The 20,318-nt window shown below is 45.2% G+C and overlaps 1 protein-coding gene across 4 annotated transcripts in view; it reads left to right on the top strand.

The window, feature by feature from the left end:
• The first annotated feature begins 311 nt into the window (after positions 1–311).
• The window catches only part of LOC130200397 (copine-8), an 81,975-nt gene continuing 61,968 nt past the window's right edge, over positions 312–20,318 (top strand). For all 4 annotated transcript variants that reach the window (XM_056424648.1, XM_056424652.1, XM_056424650.1 and 1 more), the window contains exon 1: positions 312–548. In XM_056424648.1, coding sequence (XP_056280623.1) covers positions 451–548 — 98 coding nt within the window. In that variant the 5' untranslated portion in view covers positions 312–450. The remainder of the gene's footprint in view (positions 549–20,318) is intronic.

Below are 20,318 nucleotides of genomic sequence, written 5' to 3'. Positions count from 1 at the left end.
CATGTCAATCTGAAGCACTGCCTTTGGAAATGAGCTGAAGTCAGCTGAACTGAAAAGGGTGCGCGAGAAGGACAAGAAAGAGAGGGAAGGAGATGGTAGAGAGAATTAAGAAGGAGAAGAAGAGAGAAACACACACTCATCACATATAGGAGGAGAAAGAGAGGAGAAATGTGACATCCCATGAGCCCCTCTCCCTCTCTCTCTCTCTCACCCTCCCTCCCTCTCTCCCTCTCTCTCTCTCTCTCTCTCTCTCTCTCCCTCTCTGGCACCTTTGCTCCACTTCTCGCCGAGGAGGCTCGCGCACAGTTAGTTCCTCGTTATCCTCCTTCGCCACTCGTCAGAAATAAAGGGGGCTGGACCACAGAAACGGAGAGGAAAACAAAACCAAAAGAAGATTTTAGAGAGGGGGGAAAGCAAAAGGCAAAACCTTTTTTATTATTTTTTGACAGGATGAACGACAGTTTCCTGAACATGGCGTCGATAGGCGACTTCGACCCGCTCAACGCGTCGATTCCTGCCACCAAAGTTGAAATCACAGTGTCCTGCAGGTAGGAATGCGTCACTCTGCTTCACGAGCTTACTTCTTTGCGGGAGGAAAAAAAACACACCGAGCTGGAAGTCACCTCCGCCTCAACTCCGTCCAAGTTCACGCTTAGTTTTCGTGTTGTGAAATGACACTTTCATTTGCCACGTCACATTGTTACTTCTCATCGACTCGTCGCGGCGCTAGCTTAATGAGAAAAGTGCCACTTTGTGTCCACTTCAAGGCGGTGGAAGCGAGCTGGTTCGTCGTGAGTGCTGTCATGTCCGACGGGAATACGCAGCGTTTGAACCCCGCTCCGTGCGCTCCAACTCACTTTGAAGTGGCCGCGGCGGGTTTAGCTCGACGGTGCCGCGGCGCGCGCCGCCGTCGTGTTGTGTGGCTGAGACGACGCCGGGGCACCATAGGGACGGTAGGAGGAAGTCGAACTGATTTAATATTAAAAAAAGAGTGAAGTATTAATGAGTTATTACTGATAAGTCAAGCATTCCACAAGCTGAACGGTGGTCGCTGGTCACGTGACCTGTCGGGAGACGCGAGCGTCATTTGTTTTGGCGCACAGTGGCCGCGCACACAAAGGTACTCAAAGCATTACACGCAGCTCTGGGCTGGTGTGTGTACTTAACCCTCATTGAGAGAGGTCTCACTCTGCCATTCATTGGAGGGGTTTTCCTTTGTGACTACAAGCGGGGTGAGAAATGCAGAGTATGTGGGTTATCTGTGCCCACAGGAGAGGCTACGGGCTGCGTGCTTTTACAGGGCAGCAACATTTTGGTTAAAAAGACCCTCCCAGTAAGGGAATCCAATTAAGCGAATCACCTCCATCGAATGAAAGAGGTCACAATAGCTGGTGTGTCTTTGTTTTGTTTCATCATCCTACAATAGAGAGCTTGTTTACTACACGTTTGAATGTGTGTGATGGAGAGAAAAACAAAGTGGAGGAAAAACAGATCAGGTCCCTGGAGCTGTCAGTGTAAGATATGTTGCTGTGTATGGGAGTTCCTCTGTAGTGAGGGATGCACTGACAGAGGACAGTGTGCATTGTGCCTGTGTATCTGAGTTTAAACATGTCTCCCCTGCAGTTATGCAAAATGTTGAACAGAAATATTCTCGGAGAAAAAAACTTTCCTGAATCTGGAGGAGAATGTGTTCCTTCACCAGAGGGATGGACGGACGCTCCAACGCAACAAATTAAATGGAGACGCCTTTTTCATGTTGAGGGACTCCTTCGCCGTCAGTTTATTGTTGTGGTTTTGGTTCATTGTTTCCGTCTTTTGTTGTTTTAGTTTTTTTTAATCAAACACAACGTCTCGGACGCTCCTGGTTGGATCGGAAGAGTCGAGACACGTTGGCATTGTTGCCTTTGTGAGAGAGGGAGGACAGATAGATTTGGAAAAGGGCGAGAGAGAGATAGGGGATGACATGAAGCAAAGAGCCACAGGTGGGACTTTAACACTGGTTGCTACATTAAGGACTCGGCCTTGGGACGTGGGGTATCTGCCCGACCAGGTGAGGTACCTGGGTGCACAGAACATGTTCATTTCTGGAATATCATTAATTGGAATGAACTTGAAATGAGCCTGGATCCATCTATCCGTTTTATTTCCATTAATTGGTTTAATTACAGTAATTTACAATTAAAGCCATATATCACATCTCATTGTTTTTATTTTGGTTTTAGTTCATGATCTAGTATCTTTAGGCTCTAATGACTGATTGTCTCCTGAGGTTACTAGTCTAAGAGAAGGGACCAGAAATGGCTTCCTTGGTTTTAGCCGTGTCTCCTTAGTAACAGAGAGACAATGTCATCTTCCGGCAGAATAAATGAACAGAATAAATGAACATGTTGGGCAGAGCTAGTGCCTGAGTCACCCAGCACCCAGGGGTGTGGGGGGCGGGGGTGGGGGGGGTTGTCTTGGTGGCGATTATCCCGCCTCCAACCCGAGGTAGAGCGGGAATGTCATGGTAACGGCCAGGTGTGGGCGTATAACATATACATTGTGCTTATTTTGAGTGGATATAAAGGGCAGTGTGCAATATCCCCATGGTGACTACTTTTTTAAAGTTTCCCACTGTGTGTGTGTGTGTGTGTGTATGTGTGTGTGTGGGGGGGGGGGGGGGGGGGAGGGAAGAAGTGAAGTGAAGTGAAAGCAATATGGAGGAACGGAGGAGGATTCGGATTATAATGTGTGTGATGTGGCGGCAGTGATAGTCGCTGTCGTTCACAGAGATTCAGGGCGGGACAAACGTTTTAATCTGATTTCGTTGACTCGTACTTCTGAGTGTGCGTCCTGTGGAAATGAGTGTGACCATCTGCAATGAGGATCAACTGGTTTGGCTGGTTTCCAGTAAGCATTCTGGTTTTAAGATGTTGACACCTGTTCTGGGAAAAGCTAAAAGGGGCCATTTGCCAACAAGTTTTTATTTTTTCTTCGAAGAAACGACACTCCGAGTTGGAGCAGATGCTCTCCTCGTGTCACTGTTGTGCAGCCGGTGGTGACTTAACCCTTGCAGAAATATCGACCCTCATCCTGCATCTGCAGCTAAGGTAGCTGATGCTCTGATGCTACGGGGACATGAGGCGAGAGCTCGGCTCAGACGCTGAGCTGAAGGCATTGTGTTGATCGATGTTAGAGCCCGAGGAATCGACGGGGATCGATGCGCGACCGCCTCCCGCCCGCTGCCCCGCACAAAGGCCCACAGGCATTCAAATGTTCACACATGCCGAGGGTCTGCATATGAAGGGCCGTACGCACAAACTATTCCTCACTCGAGCAGCCTCGAGCCCAAAATATTCCATTATGTTATCGATCGGGCCGACACACTGGTTGTTACTCATATTTCGTGCTTTTTGGAGTCTCCAATTACTACTGCGAAATAATTCATATCCTGTATATATGTGTATTGATTGAGATTGCGGCAGATACCTTCCTGTTATTATTTCATGGGTGTATGTGTACAGCGGCTGTAATTGAATCTGTGCGTCAATGCTTGAGTGTGTTTTCCTATTATCTGTAAGCGAAGGGCAGGCTGGGTATCAAACCGCAGAGCTGTTGTACCACCGGCTATAAAAGGTGACTATAGTGGTTTTAGTAATTTTTCATATTGATGCTGAAACTCAGGTTTCAACCCCAGTATTGAAAAGTTGCCTTGTGGGTAGCAGCACTGCGCTGGGTCGGAAGAGAGCGTCATGCCGATATACTTTCATTCAGACTCAGAGCTAAATGGCCCCAAAGGTAATGCAGATGACAAAGCATTCACTTATTGTTGTTGTCGTGTATTTTTTTTCAGTCAATCATTGCAATACAAGACAATATTATTCTATATAATATACAAAAGAGATAGACTGAAAAGCTTTAGGTAGAAGAACAAATTATTATATATTCTTATCCTAAATTATTATTAGCAAATAAATCAGATCATTAATATGAAATAAAGAAAAATAATTCAATATATATATATATATATATATACATAAATCTTCCATATACATCCGTTTAAATCACACTTATAACACTCAATTTTTTAAATAAATAATCCTTTTGAAAACCAAAGTTGAGTTGACCATTATTATATCCATTTTAACGTTGTTCCATAATTGGACTCCGACAATAGAAATAGATCTTTGAATCACTTTTTTAGCTGTACAGTAAACTTACAAACATTTCCCAAATCATATTTCAATCGTCTGTCTGTTGCTAATCTCCAACCACCGTGGATCAAAAAGATGTGTGAAGTCTGCAACTCGTCTCTTCCTCCCACCAGCACGACACAAGAATAACAATAACAAGCTGGAGGACCCGGAGAGAGATTTAAAAAAGAGGACTGGCTTTTGAGTAAGATCCAAACAGTATCTTTCAGACTGCTTGACACCTCTCGCTCTCTTTCTCTCACTCTCTGTCTCTTTGTCTCTCTCTCCCCCCCTCTCTCTCCCCATGTATCTCTTTCTCTCCCCCTCTCTCTCCCTCTCCCCTGTCTCTCTCCCTCTCTCCCTCTCTCTCTCCCCCCCCCCCCCCTCTCTCTCTGTGTCTTGCCAGGCATCCCAGCACCGTCAGCAAACATTGTTGATAGTAATAACTCTCCTCCACCTCTTCCTCCACCTCCTCGTCTGTCTTACCTGGAAATAATTAAAGAATACAACCCATTAATTTCCTGAGTCCATTGTTGCCACAACACAGTAATTGTGGCTTGAAGGAAAACCTGAGAGAGGTGATTTAAAATAAGAAAAAAGGTATGCATAACCCTGTGTGTGTGTGTGTGTGTGTTCTTACAACCTGCTAAATATGAACACACGGTCCTTGAGTACGACCATCTGAGTGGAAGTCAATATATACTGTATTATATGAGACAGCTTCAGATTTAAAAAAGTAAAACAACGATTAGTTTTAATCAATCTTCATCATCATCTGCCTCAAAGGCTTCGTCCGTGTCGACAAAGCCTCCTGACTGATTTCAGTAAAATCCTGGTTCAGAAATATGAAAAGAGGCCACTTCTGAAAAGGAGGTCGTGTGTGTGCCGGCCTGAGGGCTGGGACACGACGGCTGGGATCCGAATGGGTTCACTCAAGAAATGTGTCGGCTTCAAACCACGAGCAGTCCTCCGGCTTCAGATATTTCTTCTCATGCCAAATACGAGTTAAAATACCGATGACATCAGAGTCGTTGAGATCGATCTACGGGAACGGCCGAATGCTTTTTCTGCATTGATCGTTTGCGATAATTGACGATATGTTGACACACAGAGGCTGGACTGTGCTTCGTCATCCAAGGGATCGCCGTTCTTCCTCCTCGTGGAAAAACCTGCCCGTTGTCTCAGTTTCCGACGGCCCATCTCGCAGCATGGTTTGCCAGTGGGAGTGTTTAAGCAACAAATAATGAGCTCGTATCGTGACATGAGGACGAGTTTCCATTTCCGTCAGTTGTGTTGCTTCCGCAACCGGACTAGTATTTGTACAGGAGAAAGGTGTGTATCTCTGTGTGTGTGTGTGTGTGTGTGTGTGTTTTTGTGGTAAACATGCCGGAGCCCACTTCAACCTTGATTTGTGTGTTTCTAAATATCCTCGTTCGCTAAAGGAATTAGTTTCTCTTGGCAACACCAACCGCTCCGCCTGAGCCGGCACTCAATGCAGGTTGCGGCCCACCATGGATTTTTTAAGGCTGACATAATGCCAATAGTTTAGAAATATTGTTTTCCAAATGGATCCTTCTATCCATTTAGCTTCTGCTTCCCCTGGGCCGGGTCTTGGGGTGTGTGTGTGTGTGTGCGTGCGTGTGTGTGTGTGTGTGTGTGTGTGTGGGGGGGGGGGGGGTCGGTTACAGAGGTAGTAAGTTGTTCCAGATGGCACTCTCCCAGCAACACTTTATAATATATATTAGGGCTGTTAATCGATTGAAAAAAATTAACTAATTAATCGCACATTTTGTGAATGAATTTTTGTTCTTCTTTTTAAAGACAAAACTTCACACGGAGCTGTGTTTTCAAAGAGGCTCCTACATATAAAGTGCCAGCGAGGTATTTAATATCGTGGATGATAAATTGTTTCTTCAGTGAAACATCCAGATTAGTAAAAAAAAGGTGCATTTGAGACTCCATTGGTCCTGTCATCTTTAACATTGAACAGCAGCAGAACCAGTGGCCTTGGTAAACTAACTGACATTCAGATATGTCACGTTAACCCTCTGGAGTCTGGGCTCATTTTCTCCATTTTACAAAAAAATGTAAATTCACCTTTTAAAGGCGTTTGCATATGACACATACCCACGTGTTATACATCAAACATTCCAGAACAATCTCAGCTCTATACAATGAGGCTCAGTTGTCCTCGCGCCGTGTTCTCTGGTTCTCTGACTGACAGGTTGCTAATGAGCCTCACCTGCGTGGTGGGGAGGTCCTTTGTGATTTACTGAGTGTTCATTGGCTGTTTGTTTTTGCAAAACGTTGACAGACAAACGGATTGACAAATCACGGTGAAGATTTCGTGTGACGAGTTCTTTCACGCGACATGTCGCCCCTCTGTTTCTCTGTGGATCGGAGAGGAGCAGACGGGAGGAAGGAGGCGCAGGAGGAAACCCGACTGATTAATCCAGGAGTTTAAACTGATTTTTGCTCCGTATTTTCACGGAGAAATAATTGTTTTAAAAACGGAAACAGTGTCAAACCGTACTGCCGCGGTTTGACACTCAGAGGAGTGCAAAAACGTCAACGCACACCGGAAGTAAACAAAGTTGCGTTAATTGCGTTAAAATATTTTAGTGCGTTAACGCTGACAGCCCTAATATGCAGGCATGAGAATCCCTCACCTTTCGGCGAAATTCGCCGTTTTGAAACCAAAATAGGTGACTTTCGTGAATCGTGTAGATCCGAAGAGTTTTTGTTTTGGAGTAGGGGGGGGGGGGGGGGGCAATTGGCCGGCCGGTGTTTATGAGATTGGAGTGGGACACGGAGAAAATGTGGAGTGGTGCAATAAAACATCTTTGATGGGACGTGTCGCGTCTCGGCCAATCAGCGTCAAGATGTCTTCAGCGTTTGGTGGTTTAGGTTAGCTTGAATGTTAGTCCGCTACATCGGCTGCTGTCACGCTGCACGGTGTAGCGATACTAACAAAGTACCCGTACGTTAAAAACGATGTGATTTAGCATATTTTTAGTATCGATACTTCATTAAAAGAGCGCGGGATCAGAGCGCACGCGCTGCTCCGTGTCAAGCTGTCTGCGCACACTTTAAAAATAAAAATCAAAAAAGATGCCAGAAGTGAAATGTTTAAGTTCAGTCTGTAAAGTTGTGTAACTCTACAGCTGCTCATCCTGATGAACTCCGTATCATCTGGTCAGATACAGACTAACGGCCTCATAGTGTATAATTAATGCTATGATGGCTCCATGTAGTTTCATTAATATCTTGTAGGCTAATACTAATATTACTGCCATTTGTTAAGTGTTGAAAAAGTTGGTAAAAAGTGAACCATACAGATATTTGATTTATTACTATTATAGATAAATATACCAGTGTCTTATTTATGGTATACTGTTTTTATGGTATTGTATCAGTATCATGATATTTATGGCAGGTATGGTATAGAAGATCGTGACAACCAGGTAGAGGCAGAACAGACTCGATGAACAGACTCGTGGCTCAGCAGAGCTCAAGACTTGAAGAATTGTTCACGCCAAAAAAAAAGGAAGTTGGTTCATGAATGACCATATTATACACAATATTACTATTATTATAGGGCCCGATCACTGACTTGGTGTCAGAATGGAGGACCTACAGATTATCATACAACGTCCGACATCGATGTTCGTGGAAGTCACCAGCAACCCCCCCCCCCCCCCCCCCGCGCACGCACCTATCCTTCTCACCTTTTTCACCCCTGACCCGTTTTCATGCCTGAATATATATATATATATATATATATATATAGGGTGACCAGATTTGAGTTTGTGAAAAAGAGGACACTTCGTCGCGGGGGGGGGGGGGGGGGGGAGGGGGGTATAGCATGCCGCACAATGACCATGTGAATGCATACAAATGTCACAAATGAAATGACAAAAATGACACAAATGACTATATGAACATCTATTTATTGAACTTTAACAAAACTGCCAAGTGAAAATGTAAAACAAATCTTTTTTGTGGCATTTAGTCCAGCGCTTCTTTAATGTGTCTTGTCCATATATTGAAGCAATAATGATAACAAATAACAAATTCTAAATAATAAATAATTTATATAGCCACATATTAAAATAAGAAAATGAAGACACTTTTCAGTCCTCCTCATATATTAAAGCAATAATGATAACAAATACAACATTCTAAATAATAAATAATAAATTCTTTATGTGGCCACATATTAAAATAAGAAAATTAAGACACTTTTCAGTTCTCATATATTAAAGCAATAATAATAGGCTGCAGATGTCATGTGCTGTAAACAATGCAACTAGTGGAGGCGGCAAGGTGCTCAGTGTTGCCAGATTGGAAATGGTGAAGTATCGTACCAAAGGCTCAAAATGGTTGTATTTGGAGGATAATTATCGTGTATCTGGCAACACTGAGATCGGTCGACCAATGACTGTTCTCTCTACAGTTAGAGCTCCCGCAAGAAGGTGGAACGTAAGGGAGATACCATTTCCAAAACTTGTAAGGGCGAAATAACTAGTTTGTGAAAGACCCAGAGAAACACAAATATCCGAGGAAGCAAAATCCAGGACGTTTCTGGAATCCCTGCCGGATGCATTTTTTAGGTCTCAAAAAGAGGATGTCTGGTCACCCTATCTTACCAGTTGATGCTGACCTGCTTGTCCCTCGCTCCCCCCCCCCCCCCCCCCCCGAGGTACCTCAACTCCCTCACCCCGGGCATATAGGATTCTGAATGTACGTCTGATGTTAAACTGTATCAGTTGAATAGAAGATGACAGACAAAATGATCAGCTGGCGATGTAATCCATGTGTCATTGTAGCACCGACATGGTACAATCCACCCCGAGCACCGACATGGTACAATCCACCCCGAACACCATCTACCAGCAGAATGACGAGAAGTAATCAGATGTCCGATTGGTAATATTTTGATGAATTGATGACACTTTGGATTCGATTGAAGTCGCGTGAGCTGACGCTGGTGTTAACTCGTTTAAAGTTTAAACAAACAGCATTCAAATCTCGATTCAGTGTCGATGTCATGCAGACAATCTTATGACAAGTTTGAAGTATCTTCCAGTCTTAAAGCTTTTTTCCGCAAATGAAGAACAAAATTAATTCCCCATTGACTTCAATGGATTTTTGTCTCTGTATTTGTTTTGGAGCAAAGTTAATATATCAATTGTTCAAGGAAGTTGGAGAGAGCACATAAATAACCACATCCTAATTAAAAGCCCTACATTATGCTGGCGTTGCCGTTGTCAGCTTTCATCATGTACGTCTTAGTCCCCCAATTGTTCCTGTTAGTTGTTGTCATGTTTACTCAACACAACCTCTTTTATTATCCTTATTTATTTCCGTCCTCGTCTCGTCGGCCTCGGTTGGTGTTTAATGATGTCAGCGCCGTCTATTTAACAAGGAAAAGCCTCATTGAGATTACCAAATAAGACGGCAGTAGCTCATTCAACAAAGTTCCAGGCATGCAACATAAAACAGTGACAGACAAACATTTTATTTTTTATTTTTTTAGATAGAAAGAGACGTCTGGTTTTTTGGGCGACAGCCAAGAAACATCTGAGTGTAAATGGAGGCCGTCGGGCTGGATGGCACAACAACAAATGCAGACTTTAGACAAGTGAGCTACGATTCGAGGGAAATTTCAGCATTTCAGATTTTATTTGGACTTCAGGCCTATTCGTCACATCACCCCTGTTCTACAGCAACTCCACTGGCTTCCCATCAAACACCGCATTGACTTTAAGACCCTCCTCCATGCATTCAAGGCCATCCTCAACCTCTCCCCTCCATATCTGTCTCACCTCCTCCAAATCAGCATTCCCTCCCGGTCTCTCAGGTCTGTCTCCTCCATCGACCTGACTGTCCCCCCAGCTCGTCTGTCCACCATGGGGTCAAGACTCTCAAGAGCCTTCAGCCGCTCTGCCCCTCGCCTCTGGAACTCCCTCCCCCCTGACATCAGAAACATTGACTCAATCATGTTATTGAAAACCCACCTCAAAACTCACCTTTTTAGGCAGGCCTATGCCTAACTTGTTCACCCTCTTGGTTGCTCTGCTGCAGACTGTTCTGCTTTTTTAATTGTGTCCATCCTTTGAACTGTTTTTAATGTGTTGTACGGCGACCTTGAGTGCCTTGAAAGGCGCCTTATAAAATAAATGGATTTTTATTGTTATTATTATTATTATTCAATTCAATTCAGTTTATTTAGTATAGTCCATTATCACAAATTACAAATTTGCCTTTGGGCTTTACAATCTGTACACATACGACATTCCTGACCTTTGACCTCACATCGGATCAGGAAAAACTCTAAAGAAATAGAAAAAAACTTTTACAGGGAAAAAAGGGAAGAACCCTTCAGGAGAGAAACAGAGGAGGACCCCTCTCCAGGATGGACAAAATAATAGCTGTCATGTGACCAGAAGGAATCATTACAGAGTAACAACACATTCAATGAGTATGACAGAGTGTATGAATAGTTGGTAGTTGGCATGGACCACGATCCAGACCTCCATGATCCATCAGGCAGATGGAGGTAGAGAGGAGGAGTGGGCGGAGCATCAGCAGGGCCATGGCATCAGACCCATTCAGGTCCAATGGACCCTATGAGACGTGAAGTCACAAGGACTCCGGGGAGGAAGCAGAGTTAATAATGTGCAATGGAGAGATGAAAATTCATCCATAAGTAGAGAGAGAAGAGGAGAGAGGAGCTCAGTGTATCCTAAACGTCCCCCAGCAGCCTATAAGCCTATAGCAGCATCTCAAGGGGCTGGACCAGGTGAACCTGATTCAGCTGAACCACTTACCCATAACATCATGAGTCACGTGCGACCGGCTATCTATTTTCAGGCCGCTCACTCCCCCTCCGTCTATGGGAAGTGATTGCGTTGACCTTTCTGGCCCCATAGAACTCTCATAATGGTCGTATTGAAGACGACGCTGACAACCGTCACTTTGAAGGGGAAGGCGGGGTCGCCCGCTGAGCGCCGGCTCAATGCCAGCCCCAAAGCACAAAAGGAATGTGTGCGCGGTGACACGACGGACGGTAACTTTTCTTCTTCTTCTGCTTCTTTTCCCCCCGTGTGTTTACATGTGCTTCTGAGCAGCGGGGAGCGCAAATGATTTCTGGGGGACGAGAGCGCAGCGGAGCTGGCAATCAGCGGGACAAAAGCTATATTGAAGAAGCTCTTTCTGAGCCGCCACACGTTGACTCCATTGTCTTACCGAACCTCCGGCTGCTGTGCGAGGCGGAGTGTGTGTGTGAGGCGGAGTGTGTGTTGGGTTTACGTTGACGTGCATCCGTGAGAGTTTCTGTGCGTAATCAGGTTTTCCTTCTGGTCGGGTCGGCTGATATATGATGATATGCACTCGGAGGGAATTACTATCGACCGCCTTCCTTGTGTTATTCTCCACAAGTCACCAGACGCTGTGTGCACTTTGTCACAACGCGTGTCTTTGTGTGTGTGTTGCACACTTTCTGTGAATGCTCACAATGGTGCACTGGCTCCACTCCATGCATCAGGCTGTACAGCTGCAGTAGGAACATGGATTGATAAAGTTTATCTGTCGGAGAGGTCAACGTCCAACACACACACACACACACGCCACAGCGTGTGTTTGCCTCTACATGCAGAAACAATAACTGGAGGGGTAATGGGTGTACTCACTGACCTTACTCAAGGTCAGACAGCTGTGGGTTTATTTTAAAATGCAGGTGATAAAACACGGACTGAAGGACACACACATAAATACTCCTCCCTCAGAGGCAAGCTAACCGACCGGAGTCAAATATGGATGTGTGGAAATAGGAGACTTACCGTAACATAGCACTTAGATAATCCTGAAATCCAGTTTTTTTTACTTCAATTTGCAGCACAAGAGATAGTTGTCTTGGCGATAGAGATCGTTTTGAGCAGGCGGTCTTCGGCTGCATTTTTTTGAGAATACATTCCCGGTGTGTATTCGGACACGTTGCCCGTGGACCTCTGGGTCGGACGGGCGGTGAGAGCTCCGCTCCTCGGGCCGTCAGAAAACGAGTCATAATTGCAAATTATTTTGTCAAAAACTATCATGGTGTACAGCAGAAAGCCAGAGTAGCAATTTAGGTCTGCATATACAGGCTGACACACACATACACACACATACACACGCACACACACACACACAAACATACACACAGTCATCCGGTGACATTTTCTGCAAAATAGGATCACGTTTGATGCTCTGACATTTTATTTCCACTCCGGTGAAGCCACATTACAACAAATCAAAAAACACCTTTCTGACATTTCGGTTTTCTTCGGATCAGGGATTCCTCCTCAGACGTTTTCGGGAGCTCTCGATTTGTCAGTGTGGCACAAATTTAAACTATTCGACAAGTGAGATAACTTGACGTACAGTCACTCGCCCTCACGGCCCTGTTCACAGCCAGAGAGGAGAGGGTGGCACCGGCTGGCCTCATGAAGTCATCTCCATCCCAGTCACATAGCACAGAGGCTGTCTGAGCCCCCCCCCCCTCACGCTCTCTCTCACTCTCACTCACTCTCTCTCTCTCACTCTCTAACTCTCTCTCTCTCTCTCTCTCTCACTCTCTAACTCTCACTCACTCACTCTCTCGCACTCTCTCTCACTCACTCTCACTCACTCTCTCTCTCTCACTCTCTAACTCTCACTCTCTCTCTCTCTCGCTCTCTAATCTCACTCTCTCTCTCACTCTCTAACTCTCACTCACTCTCTCTCTCTCTCACTCTCTAACTCTCACTCTCTCTCTCACTCTCTAACTCTCACTCACTCACTCACTCTCTCTCTCTCTCTCTCACTCTCTAACTCTCACTCACTCACTCTCTCTCTCTCTCACTCTAACTCTCACTCTCTCTCTCTCTCGCTCTCTAATCTCACTCTCTCTCTCTAACTCTCACTCTCTCTCACTCTCTAACTCTCACTCACTCTCTCACTCACTCACTCTCTCTCTCTAACTCTCACTCTCTCTCTCTCACTCTCTAACTCTCTCTCTCGCTCTCTAATCTCACTCTCTCTCTCTCTCACTCTCTAACTCTCTCTCTCTCTCACTCTCTAACTCTCACTCTCTCTCCCACTCTCTCTCACTCACTCTCTCTCTCTCACTCTCTAACTCTCACTCTCTAACTCTCACTCACTCACTCACTCTCTCTCTCTAACTCTCACTCTCTAACTCTCACTCACTCTCTAACTCTCACTCTCTCACTCTCTAACTCTCACTCACTCTCTCTCTCTCTCTCAAAACATCGTACAAACCCCACAGCGCACGCAAAGGGGTGTAAGAGCAACATGGAGGTTGATTCTGTACGAGGGGAGTCGGAGAGAGAAACAACTCCATCATCCTCCCTCCCTCTTCCCTCTCCCCTCTTGCAGTGGAAGCGCTGACAGAGGCAATTAAGGTAGAATGCCACTCGCATAGATGTGTGTGGCCGTGGGATGTCTATGACTCGTGTGTGTATTGTGTTGCAACTGTCTGTGTCTAAAAGGGATACTAGGGTGACATATATATATGTGTGTGTGTGTGTGTGTGTGTGCGCGCGCTGAGATGTTCTCTTGGCTCTCCCAGCCCTTGTCAAGAAGAATTAGGGCAGCCCTCTGAGAGAAGCAGAGAGAGGATACAAGCTGCTGATGCTCCCCAGTGTGTGTGTGTGAGAGAGAGAGAGAGAGAGAGAGAGAGAGAGAGAGAGAGAGAGAGAGAGAGAGGTGGGGGGTTGTGTCAGCATGTGCTTTTCTTCATGCTCTGTAACAAATGGTCATCAGTAGCAAATTGGATGGATCGGTCCAAAAGAAAAGAAGTGACGTGAGAAAGAACACAGAGGAGAACGAGGAGAGACACCAGGTACCTGTTGAGAGCGTCTGAGCATGCCCAGTCGGATCCTCTCGCTCCACATGTTTCTAAGAATATTCCAGGCCTGTTGCTAAGCACGTCGACATTAGGGTTGGGTACCGGTTCCAATACAACCGGTATTACCCGGACCGAAACGCAACGCACATTTCGGTGCTTCTTTCCGGTGCCTGAGCCGATTGAAATTGAAAAAAACTATTGTTGTGAACTTCTCAGGTGACTCCGCCCTGTCAGCAGGTTACGAGCCTCTCATATTTAACTTTGACAGCGGAGGCTGCGCCGTGTGTGACGGCGTGAGCTTGTGTTGAGCACACCAGCGTCAGGCTGGGCGCGATGGGGAGACCGTCACCGGTCCCTGAACACGTGGAGACCGATGATGACGAGCAGCCTGAACTCAGATTAGTACTGTATCGTTGATTGCAAGTCTTGCATTCATAAAAGTAGCCCACGAAATAATAAATTAGCCATTATAACCATGTTTAAGCTAGCTCGTAGCTAGCGCTAGCTACGAGCTACGAGCGTGACAGTCTGTCAGCAGATGTGTTGATGTCCAGCGGTCCCGGCTGTATACCCGGTGTTACCGGGAATATAATGACAGAGGAATAAAGACCGTGGGGCATCACTGTGTTTCAGTGGACCTCTCGCTGTCAGAAGCAAAACTTTATTTGTCACGTGTCATCTTCAGTACCTCTGATTGGTTGTTCTCTTTGCCCATCAAACAGTGACAGGATTAACCCTATAAAGTCTGCACATGACAATACATATCACATCATATAATGGAGAACATATATTGTGTATGTTAACAGTCTGATATCCGTTGTGTGTCAGTGCTCCATGATAACGGCTTCTACAGGGAATATGGCCAAAGAGGTTTTTAATGTCCTCATTGTGCGTTTAAAAAAAAAAAGTATCGGTTCAGGCACCGTTTAGGCACCGGTATCGTTTTAAAAGTACCGGTTTAGCACCGGTATCGGAAAAAACCCAAACGATACCCATCCCTAGTCGACATGCACACACACACACACACACACACACACAGTCTCTCTCTCTCCGCTCTGGTGCATGTGAAGCATGTGAAGGAACCTGTGCTGAGATGTAAAGGCACACCAGTGTCTTTGATAAAACAAACAGCACGTTTAAGATCACAGAAAACACTTTCGAATGTTTCAAGTGTGACATTTAAAGCTCTCGAGTCTCGACTTCAAGGCCTTTCAAGATATCATCACAGGAGTACTGTTTTTTTCTTTTCATGCAGGCGTTTTAGTGACAGGAGGGAAAAACCTATTCCCCTTTCCTCTAATTCTAGCGTATGGTTTGTTAGCCCCCCCCCCGCTACGAGCCCTCACAGCTCTGTTTAACGCTGCTATTAACATTTAAAGAGAGGACTGACATAGAAGGGTTCCTTGTACTGTCAGGCCCGCTCAGCATCAACACTCAACACGGGCTGCAGCTCTTAGCTGCTGCAGCTCGCTGTGGGTCTGAACCTCAGGGTGGACTCCTCTTCGGTTCCTTGTGGCTCTGCAGCTCTCCCATCCACAGCAAACGCGGTGGCGGTGGGGAAATTGTCGGTTGCAATCGCAATTTCACTGAATTTCTGAATAATACCCTCAGCAGAAACATCTCGCTGTGGTTTAGTAGATCTGGACCTACCGGGTTGCTGCGGGTGGTTCTTTGCGTGTCTGTGAATGTATCTAGTTCAGTGAGACGGTGGAGTCTCAGCGAGTCTATTCAGGTCACGGTCAGACTGAGAGAGGGAGAGAGGGAGAAGAAGTCAAACAGAAGACAGGAGTTAATGCTCCGGGCTCCCACCGAGAAGAGGACAGAGCAGGAGACCGGTACACGAGTTGGAAATAGTAATAACAAGAGGAGTAATGGTGTCAAGAGGAGTGGAGAACAGAGGTGAAGCAGAAGGAAATGAGATGGAGAGCATCGGGCTCCAGAGCGGCGACGTCCAGGTAGCAAACCGCTAACCACGAATACCAGTGATGTCATAGGACTGTCAGATCACATCTCTGGGTGGAAACCAGCCATTAGAGAACATGTCAGTGGACGGCACCGATCGGGATGACGGGTTCATGTTGTGATGTTGAAGCTGAATGTATAAAGACGATATATAACCTAGACTGCAACATGAATGAAAAATCACTTTTAATGCGGTTGGCATGCATTCAAAATGATACTTAAACAATGAATAGTTCATATTGGGTAACCCGAGCTGCGTCGGCCTTCAGATGTGTTTTGTGTATTTTGTGCCAAAACATCCACAGAATGTGTCACATCACTCATACAGATGGTGAATGTTTTATGGCTTATTGATTTCAAAAGTGAAACTCAAATAGAGGCTGAAATGATGTGCGATCCACGCAAAGCATATTCAGACACATTTTTATGAATTTTTCCTACTTTTCTCCAATCGTGGCTTTTTATTTGTGTAATATTTGAATAACTTGACCGCTTCTGGCCTCAATTATTTTAATCAAGTCCTTTTAGAGGTTGGGTCTTTATAAAAGTGCTAACAACCGCAGGTGAAAAGAGACCCTGACCTAAACACTTTGAAGGGGTCACAAACCAAAGAGGTTTAATATTAAATGATAATCTGAAGAGGCTGTCAAATAAATTTGCATCGAATAGAAATACACGAGTTGTTGTATCCTCTTCTCTTGCAACTTTGCTAGTTTGTCAAAATCCACATGGTTATAAGTTATATACGGTGCTTTCTATGTGACACATTTTTATGACGAGACTTAATCTTCATTTATTTCTATATGAAATACTTTATGACAATTTTTTGTGCCTTCACTTTGATATCTTCATAAATTTAAAATAAACTTAAAACTGACGAGGTACCTCAAAAGTGAGAAGATGTACTTCTACTCACTTCCCACCACTAACTCTAAGCTAATAAACTATAATCCTTTTGCGAATGAAATTCTTCAAACACATTTTCCCCGTGGGCCACATCAGGATCATGTCTGCCATCATTCTACATCTACGTCTCTAATATTATAACATAAATCCATTTAATTTGAAACATTCAAAATAAAAGCACAGGATATTTGTCTCAGATTTCTTTAAAAAAAGGTGATCATGTGTCTTTCAAGCCGACAGGGGGCCACATAAAATGACCTGGCGGGCCTTGTGTTTGATACCTGTGCATTAAAGGAATAATTCTCACGTGTTTAAATCCTCCGTTTACACACCGGGGTACAACTGTGCAGTGTAATCCAAGTTATATCCAGTCCAGTTATTGCCTTTCAGAACACAGACGTCATAAAACTTATTCCAGGAAAACCAACCAACCAGAGGGAATGAAAAAAACATAACGACAAAAGAAAGTGTAAATCCTGCACAGAAGGATAAAAGTTATTTCAGAAGAGACGAGGACGATGACGTCTTCGCTCATTCAGCGAGGTCTTGGCAGGCTTTCCTTTACAATGGCGATGAATGATCCTCGCAGCAGCTGTGTCTGCCGCCACGCGACATCTAGCTCCATGTATGACCTATAAGATAGTCAGCGTGAGCCACGGCCTCTGTGAGCCCCCACGCTCTGGAGCCGTTACAACCCCCTCCTCTTTCACACGCCTTTCCTCATCATCTTCGATCTCTCATACAAACACGCACAACTTCCTCTTTTCAGCTCTTCTTTAACTCGGCTTTTAACACCGACGCACTCTCTTTTCCCTCTCCTCTCCTCTCCACACACCTCCAGTGGGCTGAAAAACACCAATTTACTCCTGTCGTGCAGGAGAGGGCTGTGAGGGTACCCCGGGGGAGTTGTGCCGTTGTGTCGTCAGGTAACACACTGCCGGGGACACGGCGTCCCTAGCCGGGCCCCGAATGTGTTCACTACAACAAAAACAGGAGAGAGGAAAGCGGGTTGAAGTGGTAAAGGGGTGGAGATGAGAGAGAGAGGAAAGTGGGGGAGGGGAAGGAGGAGGAAGGCTCAAGCTTGTGTTTACATGCATTCGAATAACTGGCTTAGTCGGACTGAAATCGAATGATCCGTTTCATGTAAACACCTTTGTTCGACTATGTGCGGTCCGACTCCGATCCGATTAACACCCCTGGATAACTCGATCCGATCCGGTTGATAATTCGACTATCGCGGCATGTAACGGTGAATTGGATTAGGAACTGGACTTTGCGTCTTTGCGCATGCTTGAGATCCCGCCGCCCTCCTCCCTCCTCCCTCCCATGTCGTGACCCGGAAGTCGAAAGAGACGATAAGTTGTCACTGCCGGGAGCCTGGCCGGCAGAAAACAAACAAACAACGCCAATAGCGCCATTTGCATTCGCTGTACTCCTATTAACATCATGCAAGAATAGTACAGGGATGGAGCTTCGCCTTGCTCTCTGTTCGCCATCTTTCTCGAAATGTTGATGTTGATGTTGTTGGTTGTTGTTGGTGGTGGTGAAGAGGTCAAGCGGAAATGGCTGTATCACCACGAGTTGTAATGAAAACAGCGCCACCTATGGTATCGGATATGACATGCTTTCGGACAATGATTCGAATTACTCACTGCCATGTATATTGGGATAACAGCAGATCCCCCAAAAGATAGCATAGTCCGACTAAAGCAAGATTAGAATTATACCATCATGTAAACGCACTGACTGATGGAATCCGTGGGGTGGGAAAAACACACACACACACACACACACACACACACACAACTGTCATTCAAGTCAGTCAAGTGGCCCCAATTGGCTGTCAGTAGTTTCCATGGTTACCGTCCCCCATTCTTGCCGTCATGGCGTGGTTCTCCCCGGTGGACAGATGCACAAAAGGTGTGTCTTCCATCTCCCGGGGCGTATGACATAATTACGGAGTCGTCATTACAGTTAAAGATGCCGCCTCGCCGCCTCTCCGCCTCTCCGCCTCTTCGTCGGTTTGTTTTTCCTTTAACTCTCTCGGGGAGAGAGCGAGAGAGCAAATTAGTATAACGTGTGTGTTTACAACCCATCTGGTGTCAGATTGAACTTCCTGTGGCTGGGACTGACGGCTGTCAGAGGAGAGGCGTCGGAGGCGTGGCCAGGATGCACTGGACTGGAGATAAGGCTCTGATCAGATCTCAGATCAGTGCTGTCATATCTGGTGGCATAGGATTCGTTGTTGTTAATGTGTAAAGGAAATATACTTTACACAGAGAAAACATTAATAGTGGTTTCATTTGCAGATAATCTGGTTTAAAAACAAACAAAACAGTATGCAAGACACTCCTCGTGAGTTTATGACATTTTGAGATGATCTATTTGCTTGTTTGTGTTAAGAAGTCGAAGAACGTTCTCAACCCATAAATGTCAGGATGGCTGTTGTAGCCAGAGAGAGAGAGAAAGGAGCCATGTGATCTCAACTTCCCACAGAATATTTAATCTGACGCACACTAAACAGTACTACACTGGGGAGTGAGACAAACAGGGTTTAAATACACAAGGAAGCTGCAGGTGATTGGACACCGGGGAACGAGACACAGGAGGAACAGGGCAGACAATCACAGGGACAGGAAGTACAGGGAAACTTCAAAATAAGACAGGAAACAAGACACAAAAACTCTGGATCATGAAAATAAAGTGATTTCAGATTCAACATTATCATTTAAACTCAAAGCATCCCTGTTTGCACTGACATTTGGTTAAACAAAAATGCTTGTTTTAGGCCATATTGTTTAATTGTGTTTTTATAGCATCATCTTTTACTCTGTATTTTACTTTTGCTCTTTTAACTGTTGAAATGTTTCGGCCCCTGTTATTGCCAAATTGTTTTAATCGACAACTGTAACTGCACTTTGTGCCACTTTGTCTGTGATAAGTGCAAAATAAATAAACCGTACTTACTGACTCAGAGCGGCACATGAACCTTGAAGATGATCTGGCTCGATGTCTCTGTCACATGGACGCTTCTCGTTGGGGATTCAGATCCCTTTCGTGAATCAGAATCCGAAACATTTATGAGTTAAGTGAGTTAGACACACAAAGAATTTGACAAACAATCAACAGTCAACATATAAGATCAAATAAATAAAAAATGGAAGAATGTGCGGTTTACAGGAGAGAATATCTTAACTGAACGAATCATTTCACGTCACAAACTGGTGTCCCTGTCACTGCCGACCGCTCCTCAGAACAATGGAGGTGTTTATGTAATCTGCTTCGTGCTCTGTGCGTCATCCGTGGTCTCTGGGCTTTTTTTCTGGCTAATTGCCTTAAAGGCTGCTCAGGTGAAAGCTTAACGAGGGTGCCGGGGTGCTGCCATGGGA

This window comes from Pseudoliparis swirei, chromosome 10 (assembly GCF_029220125.1).
Source record: "Pseudoliparis swirei isolate HS2019 ecotype Mariana Trench chromosome 10, NWPU_hadal_v1, whole genome shotgun sequence".
Taxonomy (NCBI): domain Eukaryota; kingdom Metazoa; phylum Chordata; class Actinopteri; order Perciformes; family Liparidae; genus Pseudoliparis; species Pseudoliparis swirei.
The sequence above is the reverse complement of the archived record's forward strand: the minus strand, read 5'-3'. Positions and strand labels throughout refer to the sequence as shown.